Consider the following 23,176-nt stretch of genomic DNA (forward strand, 5'->3'; position numbering starts at 1 on the left):
TTGTGAGTATGGAGGTTGAAGCAGGAGCAAGGGCCTGACCCACAGGCAGTCTGAACTTGGGGTAGCCTGTACTTACTCCAGTTTTTTTGGTTTCCTCTTTGCTCTAGCTGGAACCTACCCTTCAGGCAGAGCAGACATGAGGAAGCTCACAGACTTAGAAGTAGCACTGTGACCTGGGTATGAACACGGCCCGTGGCCCCCGAGGGCAGAGCGAAGGCTTCAGTAGAGACCATTCTGGAGATAGCAGAGCTAGCTAGGCAAACACACCAAAGGAAGAAGTGCCCAGAAAAGAGGCTATGGCTGTGGGAGGGAGGAGAGGATGAGGCAACACTGGTGACACCTGATGAACAGATGATGGCACCTTTGCTTCAAAGAACCACAGAGCAGGTGACATGAGAGGTATGTATGCAAGGGACATGTGGCCAGGAACCACCGGGCAGCACCCTGGGCCTAGCTGACAGCTGAGTTACCATTCATCTATTCTAAACACATTTATCAGGACATCAGAGACAGCAGGGACTTGGGCATCCTGCCTGGGCTCTGTCCGCCCTTGTTAAGTTCTGTCTATGTGACAGTCCCTAACTAGTGTGACCCTGTGTCTTTTGTTTCCTCATGTGGGGGTGAGCCGAGGCCTCCTCCTGGGGTTGTTATGAGCATCACTGTGTGGACTGTAAAGCAATGTTGGACTAAGCACTCACGGGGCCTCTCTGGTCTCACTCATTACTGATTTGCCAGGAGCTGGGTTTGTGCTCTGGAGGTCCTCCAGCCATACAGAGGTGGCATTTATGAAAACAAATGGTCACTGGTCTGTGGCATAAGGGATAAAGACAAGAAGAAGCCTACTTTGCCTACAGAAAGAATTTTACACACATAAACATTTAAGTTGGGCATTCCAGAGTAAATAGGAGTTCCGTAGACAGAGACTAGGAGGAAGAAGGACATGGAAACTCTGGGCTAAGACCCAAAGATTTGAAATCCAGGACCATGATTCCCAAGAATTTGGTTTTCAGAGAATGACAGGAACGTTGGTTCAGTCTGCAGGGGCCAAGGATTTTGATTTCATTCTGTAAACAGCAGAGAGATACGACAGAATTTTAAGCCAGGGACCCACACGGTCAGGTTTACGTTTGGACAAACAACACATAAAAGATGAGAGGGTAAGAAACTACAGCAAAAGATAAAGGACGTTTTTTAACAAAACAACACACGAGAGGAAAGCCAACCCTGGCTTTCGCAGGCTCGCTGCCCAAGCACAGCTATTCATAGGCTCGCTGCCCAATCACTACTAGGTAGAGACCAAGACTCAGACCTGCTGCCTGTTGGATCTGAGCTGGCTTTGGGGCCCCAAAAGATGAATCAGGCTTAGCACCAACTGTGGACACAGGTAGACCAGATAGACAGGCCGGCAGTGTTAGGGAGTGGTATGTATTTGGGGAGGCTGGGATACATGAGGGCTCTGAGGGGCTGTTGCTACCCTGGGTGGAGAGGGGTGTCCTGGAGGAGGTGCCACTGGAGAACGAAGAACCTTCTAGAAGGAAGAATGCTGAGCAAAAGTGTCACAAGGGAGCTGGTCTGGAGTGCGCTGAGACACAACCAACATTTGCAGTCTAGAGTTTGAAGAAGTGCTAGAAAGGTGGGTGGGGGACGCAGCAGGAGCTCAGACTGCATTCCGTGGTCTAAGACTCACAGCCAAGGAGACAGATCAGAACCATGCATTTGGGCAGCCTCTAAAGCAGAGGTCTGGGGTGAGAGAAGCCAGCTTCCCTAGCACATGTGAGGCCTGGCTTCCACCCCCAGCACCTCATAAGCAAACCCCATAGATGGGCCTGAGTGAGTGCATGCAGGGTGGGCTTCTGGAGCATCGCACCTGTCCTGGGGCTCAGAACCCTTGCCACAGGAACCAAGAGCCACAGGAAAGATGGCCTAGCCAGGCTCACCTCTTGGGGCTGAACAGATGATGTGATGGGGGCTCGTCAGGACACCACAGGAGAGGACCAGGTCTGGAGGAATCAGTGTCCTAGCAGACGAGAAACAAGCAGACTTAAAAGCCACAGAGGAGGGACCCTGACAGAATTTGGAGTCCAGGAATACTGGGACAGGAATGGTGATGGGCAGAGGCACTCACTCCTGCGACATCCACTTGAGGAGAATCTGAAGCCAGGTCAGTGGCTCCTCAGCCTAAGTGTGAAGATTTCTTTTCAATATTGGCAAAAAGTATGTGGGGCTAAGAATATGATTCAGCAGGTAAGAGCTACGCTCTGCAAACACCAGGGCCTGCGTTCAAATCTCCCACACCCATGTAAGAGATCGGGCATAGTTACATGTGCCTGTGACTGGAAAATTGTCACGTGGAGACTGATGGCTCCCGAAAGCTTGCTGGCCGGTGAGCCTAGCCCAAAAGCTGAGTTTCTGGTTCCATGAGAAACCCTGCTTCAAGGCAATAAGAGAGCAACAGAGGAATACACATGACACCCTGCTCTGACTTCTGCACACAGGCGAGCACATTCACACACTCACATGCAGAAACGCACACACACATGCACGCATGCATGCACACGCCTGTGCACAATGTCTTGATAGACATTCCAAGAATAGAAAACACCCTGCAAACCAAGCCCTGGAGCTTCTGTAGATTTAGATCCCTGTATATACCGTGTCAGCACAGGCACCCACAAGAGACAGAGCAGATGCACAGGTCCTGATGCTGTATCTGCTCTCACTGGTGTGTGATCTTTGACTTATGGACTAGATGTCTGGTTTCTGAGCAATGGGTCTTGCTTAGCTCCTGTCCCTGGAGAGGTGCAGAGACCTGGAAGGCACCTGCCAGGCAGGAACTCTTGGGAGATCTCTCTATGCTCCTGGCAGGTGTGAGTGTCAGGGTCCAACCCCAACATACATTATCTCTCTTGACTGGCATGGAGGCACGGGAATAATTGAGACACGGTTCACGCAGCAATATCGGAAGGGAGTCTCAGGGTACATTTAAATCCTGAAGATCACTGGTATTTATTCTCAAAACAGCTTTTATATCCAAAGGTAAACTCAGGGAGAAGCTCATTAGCATCCTGTTTCCGGGGTAGCAGGACTGAAATCAAGTCCGCAACTACAGCTGCTCTGCCGCTAGCTTAGGTTAACACCTCTTCCCAGGCGATCTCTGTGATTACAAGGAAGGGAGCTGAACAACACCGGCATATCCTGACCCTCACAACAGCCAGTCTGTGCGTGCTAGGTGACCACCTCAGATGCGACCTATGGCTTGCGAGCCTGGCCGCCATACAGTGTAAAAATACGTGCCCTGTAAAATACCGCCTCACAGTGAGGGCACCCAGGTCAGGGTAGTGTCTTTGGCGGAGCTGCCTTGCTCTTGCCTGCCTAGATTGTGACAGGGGACACAGCTGACCAAAACATGTCCATGGACTGATCATTGTCCCATCCTTGAGAGGAAGTCATTCTTTGACCCCAAGGCACAGAGAAGTTTAACAAAGCGGGCAAGCTCATCCTGACACCTAGAGCTGAGCCCCATCACTGTCGCGACTCGTGACTTTTACTACATTAACGTTAGACTGGAGCTTCTGTAAGATGCCATCAGACCGTCCAGGAACTTGGGAGGCCCTTACCTTGGCACGCAGATGTTGGCCACTGGCCAGAGGTTGCAATCTAACATTGCTTAGCAGCTTTCCCCAGGCTTGACACAATATGGAGGACTCCACCCCCACCCCAGGCTTCCTGCTTTCTTCTTAGCCTTATCTGGAGGATGTCTCGAGACCCTGATGCCTGACTTATCTCAAGGATGACCCTGGTCACGGTTCCCTGCAATAGCTCTTCCCCTGCTGCCCACATGGTAATTAAGTACCAACTCTGTAGCTATGTTTGTAGCTTTGCACAGGAGCGCGCCACCTCATGCAAATTAGGGTTTGCCCAGCTACTACCCCAATCCTATACATCCCCTGTGATCTGGAATAAAATTGATCTGTCTCACTGAAGCTGTCTCCCGGAAGGCTGTTTCCACCGTGGTCACAGGCTGCCCAAGGCTCTCTGTGGCAGCTTTTGCCCCCCCCCTCGTTCTTGTGGACTGCTGGCCCACAGACTGCGAAGAGAAAGGACCCCGTATGCAGAAAGCTGTCATTCCCCACCTGAGCTTGGCTTCTTAAGGACCCGTGACGCAGAGCAGGGCTCATTGAGGCTACTGCCCAGCCATGGCAGCTGGGCAGCTTTGCATGCATTGCTGGAGCAACGGGATTGTCATGCCCTTGTGTGCCTCTCTTACCATTTCTACCCTGCCTTCTCTGCAGGGCTGCTGGGATGGTCTGCAAGCTGAGGAGCCCTAGGCAGGATTCCTGACAACCAAGGGAAAGGGATGCCATGGTTACCTCTTCCTTCCCTGGCCTTTGCCCTGCCTCCTTCTGTGGAAACAAGCAGAGAAGTCTGTAGGGAGGAGAAATAGAAACAGTCTACAAAGTGCCTCTGGCCCCATTTTCCACGAGCTTGAGCCATTGGGGGATTCTGGGTATAGACGGGTGTCTTGGCCAGAAGTAACCGGGTGAAGGAAACTCTTAGGCTGGGGATGGGGTGAGGAAGAATAAGGAAGATCAGTAGAACCCAAGAAAGCCACTGGTCATCTCTCTGATACAATGCCAGGCAGCAAAAGAAAATGATCACCCTAATGTCAAGTTGGGAGTGTAGGCCCCAGTCCCTCACATCTATCCCAGCCCCCAGGCCTGGTCTGGACTTCAAATTCCAGCAGGCCAAGGTCCTGACCCCTCCCTGGGGGGAGTCAGGACCACTCCCCAGGGTATTTAAGTGATTCCCCAAAAGAAGAACACGTGGTCTCTTTCTTCCTCCCGGGGGTGGGGGTAGCATTCCTGCAGCTTCCCAGTTTCCCCCTTGGGGCCACCCGAGAGTGCAGATCTCCCATTAAACCTGGATATTTCTTAATTTGGCTTGATTGGGAATTTTTGCATCATCAGGGAGCTCGCGTTAGGAAATATTCCTAATACCTACAAAGGGCTTCTGTCCCTCACAAATGCTATCCAGGAAGGGATCAAAGAGCTGCTGGGCTAGACCAAGGCTGGTTGTGTCCTACAGCGTGGGAGCAGGAGGCATGTCCTCACACAGCCCTGCCCTGGTGGTCCAGCACCACTAAGTCTGTCTTCGGGAAGCTGCAGATGAGCCCAGAGTGGGGATGCCAAGGATGCGGTGGAGTGTTCGCCACCTTGCTGAGACTAGCTCTCGGTTCCAGTGCTGTAGGGCAAAGGTAAGGAATGGGACAGGGCTGTTTGCCCTCATTGAGTTCACAGACTATAACTGATATCCCCACATGAGAACACAGAAACTCCGGAGGGACCTGAGTGGCCCAAAGGCTCCTCTAGTCAGCATGGAGAGGAAGCAGGGCCAGGACTGGTACCACACATGTGATCCTCTAAGCCCAGCACCGCTGACCTCAAATGAGGGACCCAAGGCAGGAATGGTGGTGCACAGCTGTGATCCCAGCATCTGGAAAAAGGAAGCAGGAGGATCAGGGGTTCAGAGTCATCCTTGGCTACATCATGACATGAAGCCATTTTGGGGTATGTATTATTCAAGGTTCTCTGGAGGAACAAACCCTGTGGAGTGAATTTATATATATTAAAGAATTTACTAATTCCGTGTACAGTAAAATAGCAACAACAACTGAATCACACCTGAGAGGCCAGGAACCTGGTAGCTGTTTGAGCCATGAGGCTGGATGCCTCAGTAGCTGGAGTAACCTCACGCTGGCTTTCTCTCACTGTGGGATGGCAACTTGGAAGATGCTCAATCCACAAGACTGGGTAGCTCAGCAGTCCCAATCAGATGCTGGAAGCCTGAAAACCTCCTTGGTCCATAACAGCAGGCTGGGAACACGGCTCTGACATCAGCGGGAGAAACGGTTGCTGTTGCAGCAATAGCAGCTGGGTAAAAAAACTCAGCAAGAGGGAAGGCCAATTGAGCATCAGGAGCCGCCTTCCCTTGGCCTTCCTGGGCTGCTACCAGGAGGTGCTGCCCACATATGGGGCGGGTCTTTCTGCATCAGTTAAGGCAAGGACAGTTCTTCAAGAGAGGTTCCCTTTCCAGGTGGTCCTAATTTATGCCAAATTGACATTCAAATCAACCATTATAGGCTCCATGAGGCCCCATTTCAAAGCAAAAACAATTTTTTAAAAAATCAAGAGCCCAAATGTCCAACAAGAGGAGGCACTGGGCAAATGAACTTGGGGGAGAAGAAACAGGGAAAGAACTGTGTGCACCGACATGGAGCAGCTGGCAAGTGATCCCGGGAGGGGACATTAAAAAGAGCAAAGGTAGGTGCTGGTGTGGCCTAGCCAGCAGCACTCAGGAGGCAGAGGCAGGGGATTACAACCTGCCTGGACTATTAAGAGGAAAAGAAGGAAGGGGAGGAAGAAGTGGGGAGGGAGGAAAGAAGGGGACGGAGGAGGGACGAGGAGAGACAAAGGAAAGCAGCTGAAAGAGAAGGAGAGGGAGGAAGGGGAGAGAAGAAGAGAAAGAAGATGAGGAAGAGGAAGCTGGAGAAGCAGAAGGGGTCCGCGGAGGAACAGCTCTGAGGCAGCAGAAAAATCTGGAACTTTTAACTCCAGCTACTCAGTAGGCAGAAGGAAGGAAGGAACGCAAGTTCAAGGGCAGTCTAGCAACTCAGTGAGACCCTGTCTTGAAAAGAAATGTTAAGGAAAAAGCAGCTGGAGATGTGGTTCAGTGAGAGGGTGCTTGCCTAGCCAGGACCAGGCCCTAGGTGGTGTCCTCAGTATCAGAGACAGAGGAGGGAGCAAAGACACTGCACATGGGGTCCCCTGGGTGGAAACAGGCATGGATCCACAATCAAATTATGATACATTAATAATAATAATATTTTTGTAAGAAGTGAGTGACAGAAACTGTCCTTGTTTAACCCTCTTAAACCCAGTGAAACAGACCCTGTGTCGAGCACCCAGACGTGCCAAGTCTGGGTGGGTGTTGTGGTTCCCAACAATGGACAGGCTCTGTCTTTTCCCAGCAGGAGCCCAGGTTCCCCCATCTGGACAGAGGGATGGGTGCCTCAGGATTCCCACAGCCTCTACCCTGCTGTGCACTCTATCCTGGGAGCCTCTTTGACGGGAGAGGAGTGGTGAGCCTCTGTGGGTCCTGGTGACCACCCTGAGGTCTGAGCCAAAACCCCTAAAGCCTACTCTGCCCTGCCTGGAAGTGGGAGGTGGGAGGCTGGGGCCCCTGATGGCTGCACTCGGAGGAATAGGGCGTCCTGTTGCACAATCTGCCCTTTCTTCTCTGGCCATAGTGCGCACTGCAGTAGCCAAGACAGCCGTTACCATGAGGGCCAAAGAACAGTGAGCCCCAGACTGATGGAGGTCTTGGTGGGTAGGCGAAGTCTCTAGAAAAGCAACTGAAACCCACCACAGTGGGGAGGCCACCTCTCTCCGAGGTCTGGCCTCCTGCATTCCACATCAGCCAGGCTGCCAGGCCTTCCCTGGTGGCACAGCTTGGATACACTTTCCACACTTTCCCAGCATTCCCCAGAAATGTCCAGGAGTGTCATTCGAGGAAGAGGTGGATATGTCACCCACTGTGTGTTTCCAACACTCCAAGAGCAGGGCTGCTCAGTCTGGAAAAGCCTTGGCTATGTGAGCAATGCTTCCTGCTCTAGCGAGCATCCCTGGACCCTAGGGCTAAGCAAGGAGGAAGACAGGCTGTTCTAACATGTGCACCTTAGGAAACTGAGGCTCAAATCTGCTCGCCAGGAATCGAGACAGGAACAAGGCTGGCATTTTAACCCAAGTGTCCTAACGCCACTCTGAGACTCTTCCCACAATGCTGGAACGGAATAGAGCTCAGAGTTCAGTTAGCATAACCTCGAGTTTTACAAACAGGGAGGGAAAGTGACACCGAGTACAAGAGTCAAAGCCGGGTGCCAGCGCTCAGGCCTCTGTCCCCACTTCAGAGCTTGTTCTAGCCTCTGCCGATGGCCACAGAAAGGCAGGTTGGCTCACCTCACCTATCTGTCCCCCTCCCTTTACCCTGCAGCTGCCGGTAGAGCAGTGGCTGTGAACTCCAGTGTCTCTCATGATGGAAAATAAGCATTGTGTAAAGAAGGGCCGCCATTTGTAGTGATGGAGCTGGGCTAAGGCAGCAGAGGCAGTAGACTGGCAGTCGTGTCGAACAGGGAAGTTCCTGCCCTGCCTAAAGGCATCCAAATAAAATAAAGTAAGTAAGAACTCCAAAACAAACCAGCAGGATTTTGTGGGAATAGGCACAGGAGAAACAAAATTGTCAAGAATGGGTAATTTTACTTATTTAGTAGTTACTTTTTCTTTTGAGACTGTCTCATTCAGTCTTCCAGCTGGCCTCAAACTTGTAGCAATTCTGTCTCTGGCCCCAAGTGCTGGGATTATTGACATGAGCCACCATATTATTACATTTCTATAATAATCACTTTCAGATTAGTATATCATGTTATGGTCACAAGGGCGCCAAACTGTACACTTGACCTTCCGATGAATGGCCCTGAGGGTCCCTCACCTTCATTCCACCTGTTTTGTATGTCCCAAAGCCAATGAAATAAGAGAAAGGGGATATTATTAGCTTCAGGAGAGATTGGAAACACTCCCAAGAGTGCAGACAAGTGGGTCCGTCACCTGCCTGCCCTGCCAGCACAGTACGAAGGAGGTAGCCAGGCAGTGAGTGAGGTTTACGTCCCTCCTCTTCTCTGGTGATTCTTCCCTATGACCCCTTCTGCAGCCCACTGTCTCACCAGCCTCTAAAGGGCCTCACACACTGGAACTCCCTGAGACACAGATGAGGACACAAGGCATCGCGAGATCAAGCGACTTGCCAGAGATCACACTTCACTTCCTGTGAGTGGAATGAAGAGTCGAGGGCTGGGGGGGGGGGGGTTGTCTCTGAAGGTCTTTGAGTGGATAATAATGACTGAGTGGATGTATTCCCCTGAGGTTCTGAGCAGGCAGTTGTACTGGATGCTCCTTCAAGCCAAGGGTGCCTGATTTTCAGCCGGGGGGAATATTGGTTTCCCGTAAGCGGATATGGATTAGGGAGGCTGTCATCCCCTTGCTACTGTCTCATGACCACACAGCCCCCAGATCTCACCTGAGTGTGACACAAAGCTGAAAGAAGACCCCCAGAAGACCCCCACACACACAAGGTCCTCATGAACTAGGAATGATGACTTGAGGATTTACAATCAGAAATCTGCTTTAACTTTGCTGCGTGATCCTTGGGCCAGATTTTTCTCCCTCTGATCTTCAGACTAGCCTTCTGGCCACCAAACCAGTTACCTCTTATGTCAGCTCACTGCACAGTGAGGCTCCACTCCCTTAGCAAGTTCCTGGAGATGATGGGGAAATACCAGCCCTGCTTCTGCTCTGAAAAGCATCCCACAACGAATTGAAGAATGAGCCCCAAGGAAGCAAGGCTAGCATTGGGAATTTAACAGGCCCGTGCTGGACCCAGTGACCCCGCCCCGCCTGCTCAGAAGCAGCGGCTGATTTCCAAGAGCTTCCCTCCCTTGATTTGGGCTTGTTCTCCAAACAACGGGTCAAACGGTCCCGCTCCAGAGTAGCGGGAGCAGGGAAACGTTATTAAAAGTGAGCCGTTAGTGGGCATCGGGTGTGGATGAGGGCTGTGCAGTTTTGGCTGCCAAATAAAGACTGTATTGTCATTCCTCCTTTCCCAAGCGCCCTCCCTCTCTCCTCTCTTCCCTCCCCCTCTGATCTGCCCCTCCCTCCTCCTAACCTAACCTCCCCACCCCAATAGGATCTGGTGGAAGAAAGTCAGGCAGACACACGCAGACAGGCACCACTGGGAGACCAGAACTCCTAGCTGGCTCTCGGCTGCCCCAGCTCCACCAAAAGGTGTGGAGGAAGAGAGGAGTGCCCCACAGTCCAGAGGAGAGGCAGGTGTGTGCAGGTAAGCCCAGGGCAGTGGGGAGAAGGCTGGAGACTAGAAGGCTCCTTCCTCCAAGGGTTCCCTCTAGCTCTGTCCAGCCTTTCTTCCCTCCCTCCTTCCCTTCCTCCTCCTTGTTTTTCTTCTCTCACGGAGCTCCTCATTTCTTGCTGACTCCCTCATATCTCCTCAGCATCCTCTGTCCTTGTGTTTGCTTGCTGCTGAAGTTAAACTTTCTTCAAGGGCAGATGTTTGTTGAACACACAGAGCTGTGTCGCACACAGAATTTCAACAGAGTAGGTGTTGCCATAGAAACCGGACACTAGAACCCAGTTCTTTGCACCTTTCGTGTACTGTCACACACTGCAAAAGACAGACAGAAACACACACACACACACACACACACACACTGGGTCTTGTCTCTCACCCTCTCACTTGCCTCCTCAGCTGCAAGACTGGAGAGAAAGTGTCCTCCCGCTGAGATGACAGAGCCAGAAGACAGTCATGTCTTGGCTTAGCAGGGAGGACGTGAGCAAGCGGGTGATTTTCCTCTTTCTTTTGAGCTTAATTAAGTAGGAGGGAGAGAGAAGTGGCTCTAGGGCCCGCACAGTATCTTCTCAGCAGCCTGAATTCCTGCCTCCCTGGTCCAAACCACTTGGCTTTTGCAAAGAGAAGTCGATGGAGCCTACAAGTCTTGGAGGCCTTAACTCCAAGTTAACAATTTTTCTTTTCCCTGCAGGTAGTCAGAGACCCATTTCTCTCTGAAGTTACTCTGAAATTATCCTGACCATTCAGTTGGTAAGGGGACTTCAAGTGGAGGAGGGGGAGGGGAGGGGATCCTGAGAACCTTATTTTCATAACTCCCTCCCTTCCAGCAATAGGGGAGGGGGCATGGCAGCCAGAAGGGTGATTTTCAGAAGCCCCTAAACAGTAGCAGGGAATATGGAAGCCAGACAGTCACTACTGACCGATTGAACAAGGCCCAAGGAGCCCAGAGCTGTTTTAATGCACCCTGAGACTTCCCGAGTGTTCAAGGCACAGAGGGCTATGTGGCTTCCTGGAAAAGGAACCCAATAGTCCCAACAGTGGGAGTGATCCTGGAGGGAACAGGCACTCTCATATGGATGCCCCCCCTCCACCATCATCATCATCTTCGTAAGCCTGGGCAACCATATTCCCACAGAACATTCTAGAAAGAAAAGAAGTTATCTCAAGACAGCTCCTCTTACCTGCTAGGATACCTATCCCAGGCACCCAAGAGCTGGCACTGGGCACAATTGCCATCCCTTTTAGATGCCCTCTGCCTGTGATCCACAACTCTGACTCTCTCAGAGGACAGACTAGTTGATAATAAGTTCCTTACCCTCCATTACCTTCCTGGAGGACATGTGGGTAGAGCATCTTGAGGCTGGAAGGAACAAAAAACAGCGGGCTAGGAGAAGCCACAACCAGCAGAAAAGAGAGATGGCCCTTTGCTGGCCAGGGTCCCCACTTGCTACAGAAAGCAGAGATCTGGGCTAGACAGTCAGGATGGAGATACAGTGAGCTTTGCCCAGGTGTCTGGGAAGTTCCAGCCAGCTGGTTCTGACTGTCGAGTGTGATCTTTTGAACCTCAAAGGTGATGAAGTTTCTCTGAGTGGAAGACCTAGTATTGTAAGAAAGACCCCAGTAGAGGGATGGAGGATGTTAACCAATGACTGATAGAAAAACAAAACAAAATATAAACAAACCATTAATTCAAAGTGGTACCAGCAACCCCTTTACACACACTGAGCACACACTTTGCACATCGACTGGTTTAACCCTCACGACACCCTCAGCTTGCATAGTATCCACAGAACCCTGGTCTTGATCTTTAGCACCTCAGAGGTGTCGAGCACGCCTCCTAGATGAGGAAACAGGCTTGTTAGTGGATGTAGTGGTACCCAGCTAAAACAGGTTGCAGGAGAGAACCAGAATCTATAGCCATATCCTGTCTCACGTGGATTCTTCTTGGCGTTAGGCAAGGTTTAAAGGTGCTGGGGAGAGAAGCAGAAAGGCAGATTTAGGGAGCAGCAGGCTATTAGGGATTTTCTGTCTGTCTGATTTCTTCCCCATCCCCTCCAATGGGGAGCTTGCCTTTCAGACTAGTTCCCTATAACCACAACATTTCCTTTCTGTTTCTACCCACCTATTCAAACAGGAACATGGCGGTTCCTCTGCACATAGTGTTAAACTTGTTTTTAGCACGTTTTGATCTGCACTGCCTTTTTAAGTTGCTTGTGCCACTTACATCGGATAACTGGGGAGGGGGAGAGCTTTGCCCAACCCCAGTTCATGCTGTGCATTTAGAAGGACCACTCTCCCTGGGCTGTCCTGGCCCACAGTACCCCAGCCCCATGCTGCAGGAGTCCACCGACAACCCCTGGGTTCTTACCACAGACAAACAGGGCAGGGAGGAAAGAGGACTGTCTCACTTTAAACTCGGGGAGCCTCTCCCAGAGCCTGCTCCCCATAAACAAGCTCTCTCTATCATCCGCAGAGCCTGCTTTCTAGAACATGCCCTCAGATGCATGAGCTCATCCCAGCCTCACACTCATGTCAAGCCTGGGCCCCCACGGGAGAGTCAGGGTCAGGATTCAAGCCCAGATCCACGCTGTCAGAACTGAAATTTGAGTTGCCAGATCTCTTAGGACAGAGCGTGAACTGGGGTCGGGGAAGCAGCAGCCTTTCCTGAGCCAGAGCTGGAGAGCTGCCTGCAGTTTAGCTAGTGAGGGGTGTGGTCATGTAGCACTCATTGACTGAGGGTGAGCAGGGCCAGTAGGGACTGGGATTGGACAGGACCTGGGGAGGTATGCTTTCTGGGGCATAAGTGATTTTAAGCACAGACACCCCACCCTAAGGGAGCTAATGACACGGAAGAAGGAGTCGTAGGGCCCTGTCTCTGGGCTTTGTTGGTGAGACTAAAAACCCCTCTGGAGTGGGGTGACCGCCAGTCTGTCTCAGCTGTCCTTTATGGAGCGCTAGGGCAGCAGAGGTATGACTGGAGAGAATGGCTCTACAGTGAGAGCTCCCCAGAAGCCTAGGACAGCCCCGCTCAGCAGGAAGGGGTGTGCCCTTGAGGAAGGCCTCAGAAAAGAACACAGTTTCCTTGTGTACTCTGGTTTAGCCCAGGGCCTGAAAGAGGGGAGGGCTGATCCTCTCTCCCCACGGAAAAGGCCCACTTTAGAGCCAGGAAACTTGTTTTGGGGAACCTCCTGGGGCTCTAGGCTTGAGAGCCGGAACAGAGAGTTTCCAAAGACACTGGCCTGGAGGTGAGGATGCGGAATGTCTGGGGAACCCCATGCCTGAGATAGGCAGGTAGAGCTGAACGAGTTTCCCCTTGGGATAGCCATGCCAGTAGAGCCAGGGCTGTTCAGCACACCGACAGGAGACCTAGCCCTTCCCCCAGCAACAGAGGCCAGGCTGTCCAGGACACTGTTCCTTACAGGCAGACTCTGCTGGGCCCCCTGGAAAGCTTAGTTTGGCTAACTTGGGGTCCCTTGGAAGTGCCTTTGGTGACAAAAACAAAGAGAACCAGGGAACTTAAGTCAGGGAACTAATTTTGGCCTTGGGGCAAGGTTTTCTCACAGTGTGGGGGTAATTTGGCCTACAGACTTCTGGATAATTTGTAAACAAAGAGATTCAAAAAGAACAAAAAAAAAAAAAAACAAATCAGGGTTGAAAGACTGGTGCTTTTCTAGTGGCTTTGGAATGGGAGAGCTTCACTCTCTTCGTTTCTCCATGATATGACTTCTGTTTTCAGGAAGACGAAAAGCCTTGTAAAAATGTGAATTCCTAACACCAGTTATAGAGTCCTGTGGGATCTGGGAACAAGGCTCAAGTTCAAGGGACACAAGGAACACATTATCTTTCTAGTCTTTTCAGAGAAGCTCAGTGTGGATAAACCAAGAATCTAACCTCAGTCCCTTGTCACAGAAGGCCCGGGGGAAATGACCTTCTAAATGTACCTGAGAGGTTTGTCTAAGAAACCCACCCCAGACTGGAGAAAGAAACACCAGGCAGTAAGGCCTCTGTCTTTCCCATTTTACCCTCCTTCCCACATAGACCAACATACAAAGGTCATCAAGAAGGTGTGTTTGCCCACATGTATGGGAGAGGTCTGAGTGTATGTACAAAGTGGTACAGGCAGGGGGCAAAGAGGGGTGTGTGTGTGCATGCGTGTGTGTGCGCGTGCGCACGTGCTTGTGTGTGTATTTGTGTGGTACATAAACGGCTGGGGACAGGCACAGTTCGATTCTGCCCATCTGAGCTCTGCCTGCTTGCCTGTTATCTGTCACATTCAGCCCCACCTGAGCATCTGACACACAACTTGGGGACTGCCCCCACCCCTGCTCCTTTCCTAGATCAAAGCATGCAGAACGTAGCCCCTAGAAAAAGCAAAGGAAGATTTGCCATTGATAGGGGCTCAGGGGGGTCGGTGGGAGACGGAGGCCTAGATTGGAGGCCATGAACACAGGGTTTAGTTACAAGCTAGGGACATTCTAGCTCATTCTGCCTCTAAGAACCCCAAGAAGCCTGCATCCCCAGAGCTACAGTAGTGAGGAAGATCCGAGGAGCCAGTGATGGGATATGGACAGTATCAGGGATGAGGAGCTACAGGGATTCAAGGTACAGGACCCTCTCCCTGTGCCCTTCTTACCCCAGGCCCGAGAGGGAGCACTGGGAGATGGCACTCTTCAGCAAGGACGATCATTCTGCATTTCCCCTCTTTCAACCTAGCTCCAACTGTTAGGCTGGGAGCCTAGGCCCCGATCCCTGGCATCTATCTCAGCCCCCAGGCCTGGTCTGGACTTCAAAAATCCCAGCAGGCCAGTCCTGACCCCTCCCTGGGGGTGGGGTCAGGACCACTCCCCAGGGTACTTAAGTGATCCCCCAAAAGAAGAACACGTGGTCCCCCTTTCTTCCTCCCAGGGGTCGCTTTTCTGCGGCTTCCCGTTTCCCCCTCGGGGCCACCCGAGAGAACAGATCTCCCATTAAACCTGGATATTTCTTAATTTGGCCTGTTTTGATTTGGCTTGATTGGGAATTTTTGCGTCGTCAGAGCTCACTTAGGAAATATTCCTAACACCAACCACACAAGGCAGCAGAGTCACCCAAAAGCCCCTTCTGCTCTTGACCCCAGTGTCACTAAGGCTACCCAGAAGTTCTTCCTAATACTCCATTTCAATGCTACCAATTCCAAAGTCTCTGAAGCGACAATGGCCGCTCTAAAGCAAGGAAAGTGTCCCCCACGTCTTTCTATTCCTTTCCTGTTTATTTTCCCAAGGGCCTCTACATCTGGAGAGGAATTCTTGGCATGTCTCATGTTGGCAATGACCGGCACTCTTTGAGCCAAGTGCAGGGGAGGGGACAGAGCACGGGTGAGTGGCTGAGTGCTGGTGTCTGAGCATTTCCCTTTCAGGAGACCTGGATTTGGTGTCCTGTGCCCATTGTCAAACAGCCTTCCGGCCTCCACTGGCCACTTCTTTCCTCCAGACTCAACATTATAAACAGCAGGGGCTGGATATGGTGGGCAGATTGCAGGCCAATTTTAGCAATGATTTTTTTTTCTTCAAATGCTTTGTCTAACCATCCTCTGTGTGTGTGTGTGTGTGTGTGTGTGTGTGTGTGTGTGTGTGTGTTCTTATCTTTCTCAGTATTTCTATCTCTGTCTATAACAGATTTAAGGAGCAAGACTGTTCATGCTAGCACAGCAGACACCTTGGGGGTCCCCTCTCAGGGGGTTCACAGAAATGCAGGCACGGTTTGAAAACCACGGCCATACGGGGTTTGTAAGGAGTCGCGCAGGCCCACTGCTTAGGACTCTGGGCCATATCCCAGCAGCCCCCTGAAAAGGCTTGGGAACTCTTCTCGGAGGAGGGGTGATATAAATAGCATCCGGTGGATTCTTGATGTCATTCTATGGCTGAGCACTCTCCTTAGAGGAGCAGAGGTGATCTCATATTACAGCTGGGGAGAGCCCACCCCCAGTTAAAGGTCTCCAAAGTGCCTTAAGACTCAGGGTTCCCGGGGCTGGAGAGATGCCTCAGAGGTTAAGAGCACTGACTGCTCTTCAGGAGGTCCTGAGTTCAATTCCCAGCAACCACATGGTGGCTCACAACCATCTGTAATGAGATCTGGTGCCCTCTTCTGGCCTGCAGGCATACATGGAAGCTGAACACTGTGTACATAATAAATAAATCCTAGAGAAAAAAAAAAAAGACTCAGGGTTCCCAGCACCTGTGCTTTCTACCAACATATACCTTCCCACAGGGGTTTCCCTTCGAAGAATCCCACAGCCCCAGGTCCTCGCCTGCTCTTCAGGTCCCTGGCTCTGCCTCTCTCCAGGATTTAGTTCTAGAGGAGCCCACTGCAGACATGCCTTCTATTTCTGAGGCCCTGCAGACTAATTATCCCAGTTTCCTCCCTGCAGGTACATCACCTGGATCATGAGGGCATCCTTCTTCTGGCTCCTCCCACTTCTCCTCCTCTTGGCCTCAGTGGCCCAAGGCCAACCAACAAGACCAAAGCCTGGGATTAGGCGGAAACCCAAGCCAAGGCCCACACCCAGCTTTCCTCAGCCCCATGAGCCAGCAGAGCCAGTAGAGCCGACAGACCTTCCTCCACCCCTTCCTCCTGGCCCTCCCTCTGTCTTCCCTGACTGTCCTCGGGAATGCTACTGCCCCCCTGACTTCCCATCAGCCCTCTACTGTGACAGCCGAAACCTTCGCAAGGTCCCTGTCATCCCACCCCGCATCCATTACCTTTACCTGCAGAACAACTTCATCACCGAGCTCCCTCTGGACTCTTTCAAGAATGCCACAGGCCTGAGGTGGATTAACCTGGACAACAACCGAATCCGCAAGGTGGACCAAAGGGTGCTGGAGAAGCTCCCAGGCCTGGCATTCCTCTACATGGAGAAGAATCAGCTGGAAGAGGTGCCGTCAGCTCTGCCCCGGAACCTGGAACAGCTGCGACTGAGCCAGAACCACATCTCCAGGATTCCACCCGGTGTATTCAGTAAGCTCGAGAACCTGCTCCTCCTGGATCTGCAACACAATCGACTGAGCGACGGCGTCTTCAAGGCCGACACCTTCCAGGGCCTCAAGAACCTCATGCAGCTCAATCTGGCCCACAACATCCTGAGAAAGATGCCGCCCAAGGTGCCCCCGGTCATTCACCAGCTCTACCTGGACAGCAACAAGATCGAGACCATCCCCAAAGACTATTTCAAGAACTTCCCCAACCTCGCTTTCATCCGCATGAACTACAACAAGCTGTCTGACCGAGGACTCCCCAAGAACTCCTTCAACATCTCCAACTTGCTGGTCCTCCACCTGGCACACAACAAGATCAGCAATGTACCGGCCATCAACAACAAGCTGGAACACCTGTACCTCAACAACAACAGCATTGAGAGTGAGTGCAGTGGGGAGCCCGGGGCCGACCACAGGGGAGAGCAGAACAGGCTGATCTCAGACTCAGGAGATCTGCCTGCCTCTGTCTCAGGAGTGCCGGGATTAAAGGCCTATGCCGCCACTGCCTGACTTAGAGTTCTTTCTCATATGCATAAGACCTTACATTCCATACCTAGCACTGAAGAAAGGGGTGGGGGGGAATCCCACTAGTTTTGACTGTGGCCTCACTATTTGCTGCCTCTGAAAAAGATATTCTACCCATATAAAATGTTTCCTTACCTGTAAAATGAGGGTGGCAATGATATCTTCTAAAACAAAGTCAATAGGATGACCTAATTGTGTTTGCATGAAGTGTGCCGAGCACCATGCTTGAGGTTTTCTCTCTCCATCCTTTCTCAACAACATCAGCTTTTCTGGCCACTGGACCTATGAAAAGGATAGATACAGGAACACTGCTGGGTGTTTTCCTACAAGTAGAATAGAGATGCAAAGCGCTTATGTTCCGGGCCTGCTTCTGCAAAAGAAGCCAGCAGCAGACATGGCGGGGAACTTCCCAAATCTAAGCCTTGGTTTTAAAACATCCATGAAGAGGACTCAGAGAGGCAGTTACGCAGTCAGGGTATAGAACTTATAAAGACAGGACAGGGGAATGTTTATCTGATTTCTGAGTTTATATGGAAGGTTGCAATGTTTAGCCAAGATAGTTTCCTAAGGCACACTTACAGGGTCCTGAGCTTGGTGTGTCAACTGTAGCCCAGGACGGGAGGCTGGAGCTCAATTTTACTTTAGTCAAAAATGTCAGCTCAGACATGAGGGTACGTGTGTGCAACCCCAGCACTTGAGAGTGAAGGCGAGAGAATCGGAAGTTCCGAGCAATCCTGGACTCCATTAGACTGTGTCTCAAAAAAACAAAAACAAAAAACCCTCTGCCCACAGGATGTGGTGGCACATGCCTATAATACTGACTCTTGAGACGCAGGATGGAGAGTTCAAGGTCAACCTAGGGGGACAATAGCTCTGAGTAGTGCACCAGCAGAAAAGCTCAGAAAAAGATGAGTATTTAGTCCTTAAATAAACCATCCATGCAAGCAGTGCCGCTGCCCACCATCCCCAGAGGGAATCATGTGACTGACTCTGGAGGGGATCTACGGTCACACCTAGCCGAAGTCACTCTGTCCAGAGAGGAGACCTGTAGAGTCATCCCCCCTTTCCTCGCCCCTGCTGCCAGTTCCTCTGCGGCTGACTTCTCCTCTTCTCTCCCCAGAAATCAACGGGACCCAGATTTGCCCCAACAACCTCGTGGCTTTCCATGACTTCTCCTCGGATCTGGAGAATGTGCCTCACCTGCGCTACCTGCGGCTGGATGGGAATTTCCTGAAGCCACCCATCCCGCTGGACCTAATGATGTGTTTCCGCCTCCTGCAGTCTGTGGTCATCTAGGCTGTGCCCAGAGCTGGACTCCCTGACAGCACTTGAAGGCTGGTGGCCCAAGCTCTGGTGCCCATCATGTCTCTCTGTCTCCCTCTCTTACTCCCGGCTCTGCCTTTCTTCCTATCCCTTTCTGAAGATGGGAAATGCCGTGTGTCCTCCTCCAGCTCTAAAGCGAGATCCCCCACCTGGTCCAAAGACACCCTGCCAGCCAAATCCTCTCTTCTTCTTTGGTCTCCCTTGCTTTAGAAACATGGGCGTGGGCTAACAGAAGCACACGTATCCCTCCCTCCCTGGGTAAGGTAACGGACGATGCCTTTTCTTAGTCTTAATCAAGCAAGAATTGGAGTCATCCCAGAGGAGAACCCTGGGAAATTCTGCTGAGTGCTCCTACACCTTGGGCATCATTGCCTCAAGAAGGCTGACAAACCCAGGTGTCCTTCCAAAACTATTGCTCTGCCTCCCTGTTTCCTGACACCAGACATCAACCTGCTTTCTGCTGCCTACGTTCTCCAGGAAGCAAGTGTGAGGGAATGACTGAGGTGGGGTGGAGGGTCAGGGCTCCCCACAAGTGTCTCCATCAGCCCTTCCTTCTCTTCCTCCTCCTGGCCAAGCACAGCACACACCCTCTTGGCTGGGTCTCAGAGAACAGCCAGGGAGGAGAATGGTTCAAGGAACTAGAATTTAGCTAATGTGTGCTGGCTGGGAGCCAGAGCCCCAGAATGGGCCTGTATGGATGTAGATGGGCCCTACAGTTTCCCTGACCCAAACCTGACAAGAGACCCAAAGCCGTGGAGGACAGTGTTCACTGTGGAAGCCCAAGAGGCAGCACCCCAGACTCTGTTATGTGCATGACCCAGTCCCCACCCCAGAGGCAGTTCTTGAGAAACAGAGAAAAGGGGGTGGAGCACCTGGAAATCTCCCAGAAGCCTCTTCCACACTGGGGCTTAGCCGCTACCTCTAAAACAGACTCATCGGTGACATCTGGTGGCTGGCGAAGGTCACAGACGACTCCACTCTCTATGGGGCTGTTGCAAACAGCTTCCGTGGGGGAAGAGGCCCATGGGTGACTGGCTGAGTGTCTCTCTCCCTAAGGGTCTAAAGGGAAGGATAGAGCTGGGGCTTCGTCCCCATATGAGTGGGTGTGAATGGGAAAGCCTTGGGAGTCAAAGGGAAGCTAGTTTGGCCTTGGCTTTGCCAGGTCTCTTGCTCTCAGCCTCCACATTTGTACTCAGGACAGAAGTAGGTGGGATGCTCCCCAAGGTCCTCTCAGCTGTGTAGCATGTCTGTGCACACTCTTCCGGAGCATACCTAATGCCGGACAAGTGGTGTCACCGCGCCCCCTTGCAGGAAGTTATTCCTTGCACAAGGGCCCCTCCTCCAAAAGCTTCTCTACCGAGGTGAGCAACTTGGCAGGTTTCCAAGAACCTGGGGTTCTGGCCTCTCCTGTCCTTCCCTTCCCTCTAGGAGAGGCTGCACCTGCCCTGCCGCAGTTCCCTGAGTGTGTGATAGGAGGAACATGGGGAGGTGAATGTTCTGGAAGTGAGGGGAGCACAGAACCCACCCACATTAGGATGGGGAAGTGTCACACAACTGTTTCAAGACATGGATTAGGCTGGGCCTGACAGTCCAGAAAGCCCATTTATATTCTTGATCACATCTCTCATCTGCTCAAGATTGAAAATAGAGCCCCACTTCACACAGACTATCTACCCCTCGCTGTGCAACTTCCTTGTTCTTCCTAGTTGCAGCTGGTTTCTCCAAGGCTCCTGCTTAAAGTCAATACAGTATGACGGCTGAAAGCAATCTGGTGCTACGGCCTGGACAAGCCCCTTCTGCATCTAAGCACAACCTGCAGCCTCAACCCCTTTGGGGAGGCCAGTAGGGAGCATAGCTCCTGCGGCCGCTAGGCATGGGGGTGGGCACTGATCTTGCAGACTGAAGTAGCAGTCACACCTTCGGCAGCCCATCATTCCACCTAGAACATGCCAGCTTCCCCCACGGCTCTCCACAGCTGCCAGCTAGAGGGACTAGAGCTAAACTGGCTTTACAGGAGACAGACAGACACAGTGTGCGTGTGTGCTAGTTACATTTGGGTTTAGAAAGCCCCTTCTCACACAAGTTCATTCGCTCAATGCCACTGGCATCTATACATGCAGGTGCACGCGTGGGTGAGTGTATGTGTGTGTGCGCGCACTGTATGTCTTATCTATTCTCTTAAAGACCATATTGACTCTGAACATTTCAACAAGCTTCATAGCAGAGGAAATAAAGTCATACGGACAAACACCCAGCATGAACCTGAGCATGGGGACGGGTCCAATGCTGTCTTGCTACCCCGCTCCCTACATCTTGCTGAGCAGATGATTGAAGAAAATACCTTTCTTAAGAAGCACTTTTTAGATGTATTTATGTGTAGAGGTGTTTAACCTGCATGTATGTGTGTGCACCATATGCATGCTTGGTGCTCACAGAGGTTAGACAATGGTACTGGATCCCCTGGATCTGGGAATATGAATGACTGAGGACCTCCATGTGGGTGCTGAGAAACAAACCCAGATCCCCTAGATGAGCAACAAATGGTCTTAACTTCTGAGTCACATCTTCGCCCCCCAAATACCTTAAGCTCCTAGGAGCCAGGAGTAATGGTGCACACCTTTAATTCCAGCACTCAGGTAAAAGAGGCAGACAGATCTCTCAGTCTGAGACCAGCCAAGGTGACATAGTAAAACCTTGTCACAATAAATGAATGATTTGTAGCAGAGATATCCCAGAGCCTATTCTCAGCGAATTTCCCACAAACTCATAACCTGCATGAAAAATGATTCCTAAAGTCAGACCAGAAATCTAATAGCTCCATTTGAAACTGAAACAGCCAGGTTCTTTGAGCCCACAGACATCACGCTGTGGGGTTTCCCAGCGCTCAGAACCTAGGCAGACTCCGGAAGATTCATGGTCACCTTTTCTGCCCAAGGAAAGATTATAGACGAATTGTGGAAAGGCAGTGTGCATGGAAAGGGCCCATGGCAGAGAGCCAAGGACAAATCACCTGGAAAGATCCAAAGGCCAAGAAAAAATTCGAAAAGACTAGTCACTAGAGCTGTCTTTAGAGGGAATGTGGCTACAGAAAGGGATTTGCGACCCTCCTAGCCTAGGCTATCTTGTGTAGAATGAAAACCGACAGATTTCCTGGCCCCTTATCCCTGTCTGATCAACCCCCGATCAAACTGTGTGCCAGGCAGGTCCCGGTTAAGAATTCAAAGATGGGCAAAACATGCTCCATGCCTTTGGGGGGATTAATAACTTGATAAGAGGGTAGGATGCACCCACAAATTCTTTTTTTTTCCTTAATTGTAATGGCGTTAACATAACTATAAGCAATTCAGAGTCGACCTACTCTCTCTGCCTGGAAAGTCTCACGTGAGCAGGGTCTAAGGGATCTAGTTTTGCCAGATAAGAAATGGAGAAAGTGTATGACTTGGAGGAAAAGTGCGTAAGCAAAAAGGTAGCTAGCTGGGTTGGGGTCTAGCTTATGTCGGGGTGGGTAGTGGTTTTCAGTCCTCAGCAGGGAATACCAATAGGCAGGCAGGTCCCTGAACGTTCTGCCCCCCTCTCTCACTGCCCACAGCAGGGCAGCAGGAGGGTCAGTTGGCCGCACTATTGTCCACATGGCCTGCTGCCTCTGTTCCATCAGCATGCCTCGTGTCTCTCCTAAAGGGCAGAGCTCGCCAGGTTCGCAGATCAGGGACAGAGCCCGCCCACCCGCGCGCCGCTTCCCACACAAGTTCCCGTTCACCAACGCCCCCAAATCCATGGGAACAACCGCAAGCTTGCGAAGGCGGGAATAGAAGCTGGGAGAAAGTGTAGGATGAAAGCCTGCAACGCAAAGAGTTTGCCTCCGCGGACAGGGTTGGGGAAAAGCGCGTGGGAGCAGGCGCATGCGCAGGGCAGGGCTGGCTGCGCCCGCCTAGAAGTGCGGGGGCGGATGCTCAGGGGAAGAGGTGGGACGACTGGGAGGGGGGTGACGGACGGCGGGAGTGTGGAGGGGGTGTGTCGCCGAGAGTGGGGAAAAGGGTGGGAGCAGGTGGCAGGGGGAAATGAATGAACCGTCTCATCTACATTCCTTGCAGGGACAAATAGCGAGGAGGTGGGAGGGGAACGCGCTCTCTCTCGGCTGTCTGTAGGGACCAAGGGTCTCTGGAAGAGAAGAATGGAGGAGCAGGGCCAGCCAAACGGGCCATCTGCTTCGAGGGCGTCCTCCTGGCGTGGGAGTCTTATCTCCCTCCACCCAGCCAAGCTTTTGAAAGCTCTCATTCCCCACATGGGGGAATCTCCGAGACAAAACAGCCTTGTTCTCGCAGGTGGCCTCTTGGGTTGCCAGAAGC

The 23,176-nt window shown here is 51.7% G+C and overlaps 1 protein-coding gene across 3 annotated transcripts; it reads left to right on the top strand.

Moving 5' to 3' along the window:
- The first annotated feature begins 7,975 nt into the window (after positions 1-7,975).
- On the top strand, positions 7,976-21,096 carry Prelp (proline and arginine rich end leucine rich repeat protein). 3 transcript variants are annotated; one of them, XM_050147766.1, is made up of 5 exons: positions 7,976-8,229; positions 8,764-8,879; positions 9,796-9,948; positions 16,379-17,364; positions 18,628-21,096. In XM_050147766.1, exons 2-5 carry the CDS (start codon positions 8,821-8,823, stop codon positions 18,801-18,803), a joined length of 1,374 nt encoding a protein of 457 aa, XP_050003723.1. In that variant the 5' UTR covers positions 7,976-8,229; positions 8,764-8,820; the 3' UTR covers positions 18,804-21,096. The 3 variants fall into 3 exon arrangements, with proteins under 3 accessions (XP_050003723.1, XP_050003724.1, XP_050003726.1); XM_050147767.1 differs by lacking the exons at positions 7,976-8,229; positions 8,764-8,879 and adding an exon at positions 10,664-10,722; XM_050147769.1 differs by lacking the exons at positions 7,976-8,229; positions 8,764-8,879 and having other exon boundaries at positions 9,796-9,938.
- Positions 21,097-23,176: the final 2,080 nt, after the last annotated feature.

This window comes from Alexandromys fortis, unplaced genomic scaffold (genome assembly GCF_014885135.2).
Source record: "Alexandromys fortis isolate MF-2015 unplaced genomic scaffold, M_Fortis_MF-2015_v1.1 scaffold_58, whole genome shotgun sequence".
In the NCBI taxonomy this organism is placed as follows: domain Eukaryota; kingdom Metazoa; phylum Chordata; class Mammalia; order Rodentia; family Cricetidae; genus Alexandromys; species Alexandromys fortis.

Coding starts and splice junctions, on each gene's coding strand:
- Prelp (XM_050147766.1), top strand. CDS start 8,821: ATGAGGACACAAGGCATCGCGAGATCAAGCGACTTGCCAGAGATCACA. Junction 8,880..9,795: donor GAGATCACACTTCACTTCCT/GTGAGTGGAATG, acceptor CCACCCCAATAG/GATCTGGTGGAAGAAAGTCA. Junction 17,365..18,627: donor CAACAACAACAGCATTGAGA/GTGAGTGCAGTG, acceptor TTCTCTCCCCAG/AAATCAACGGGACCCAGATT.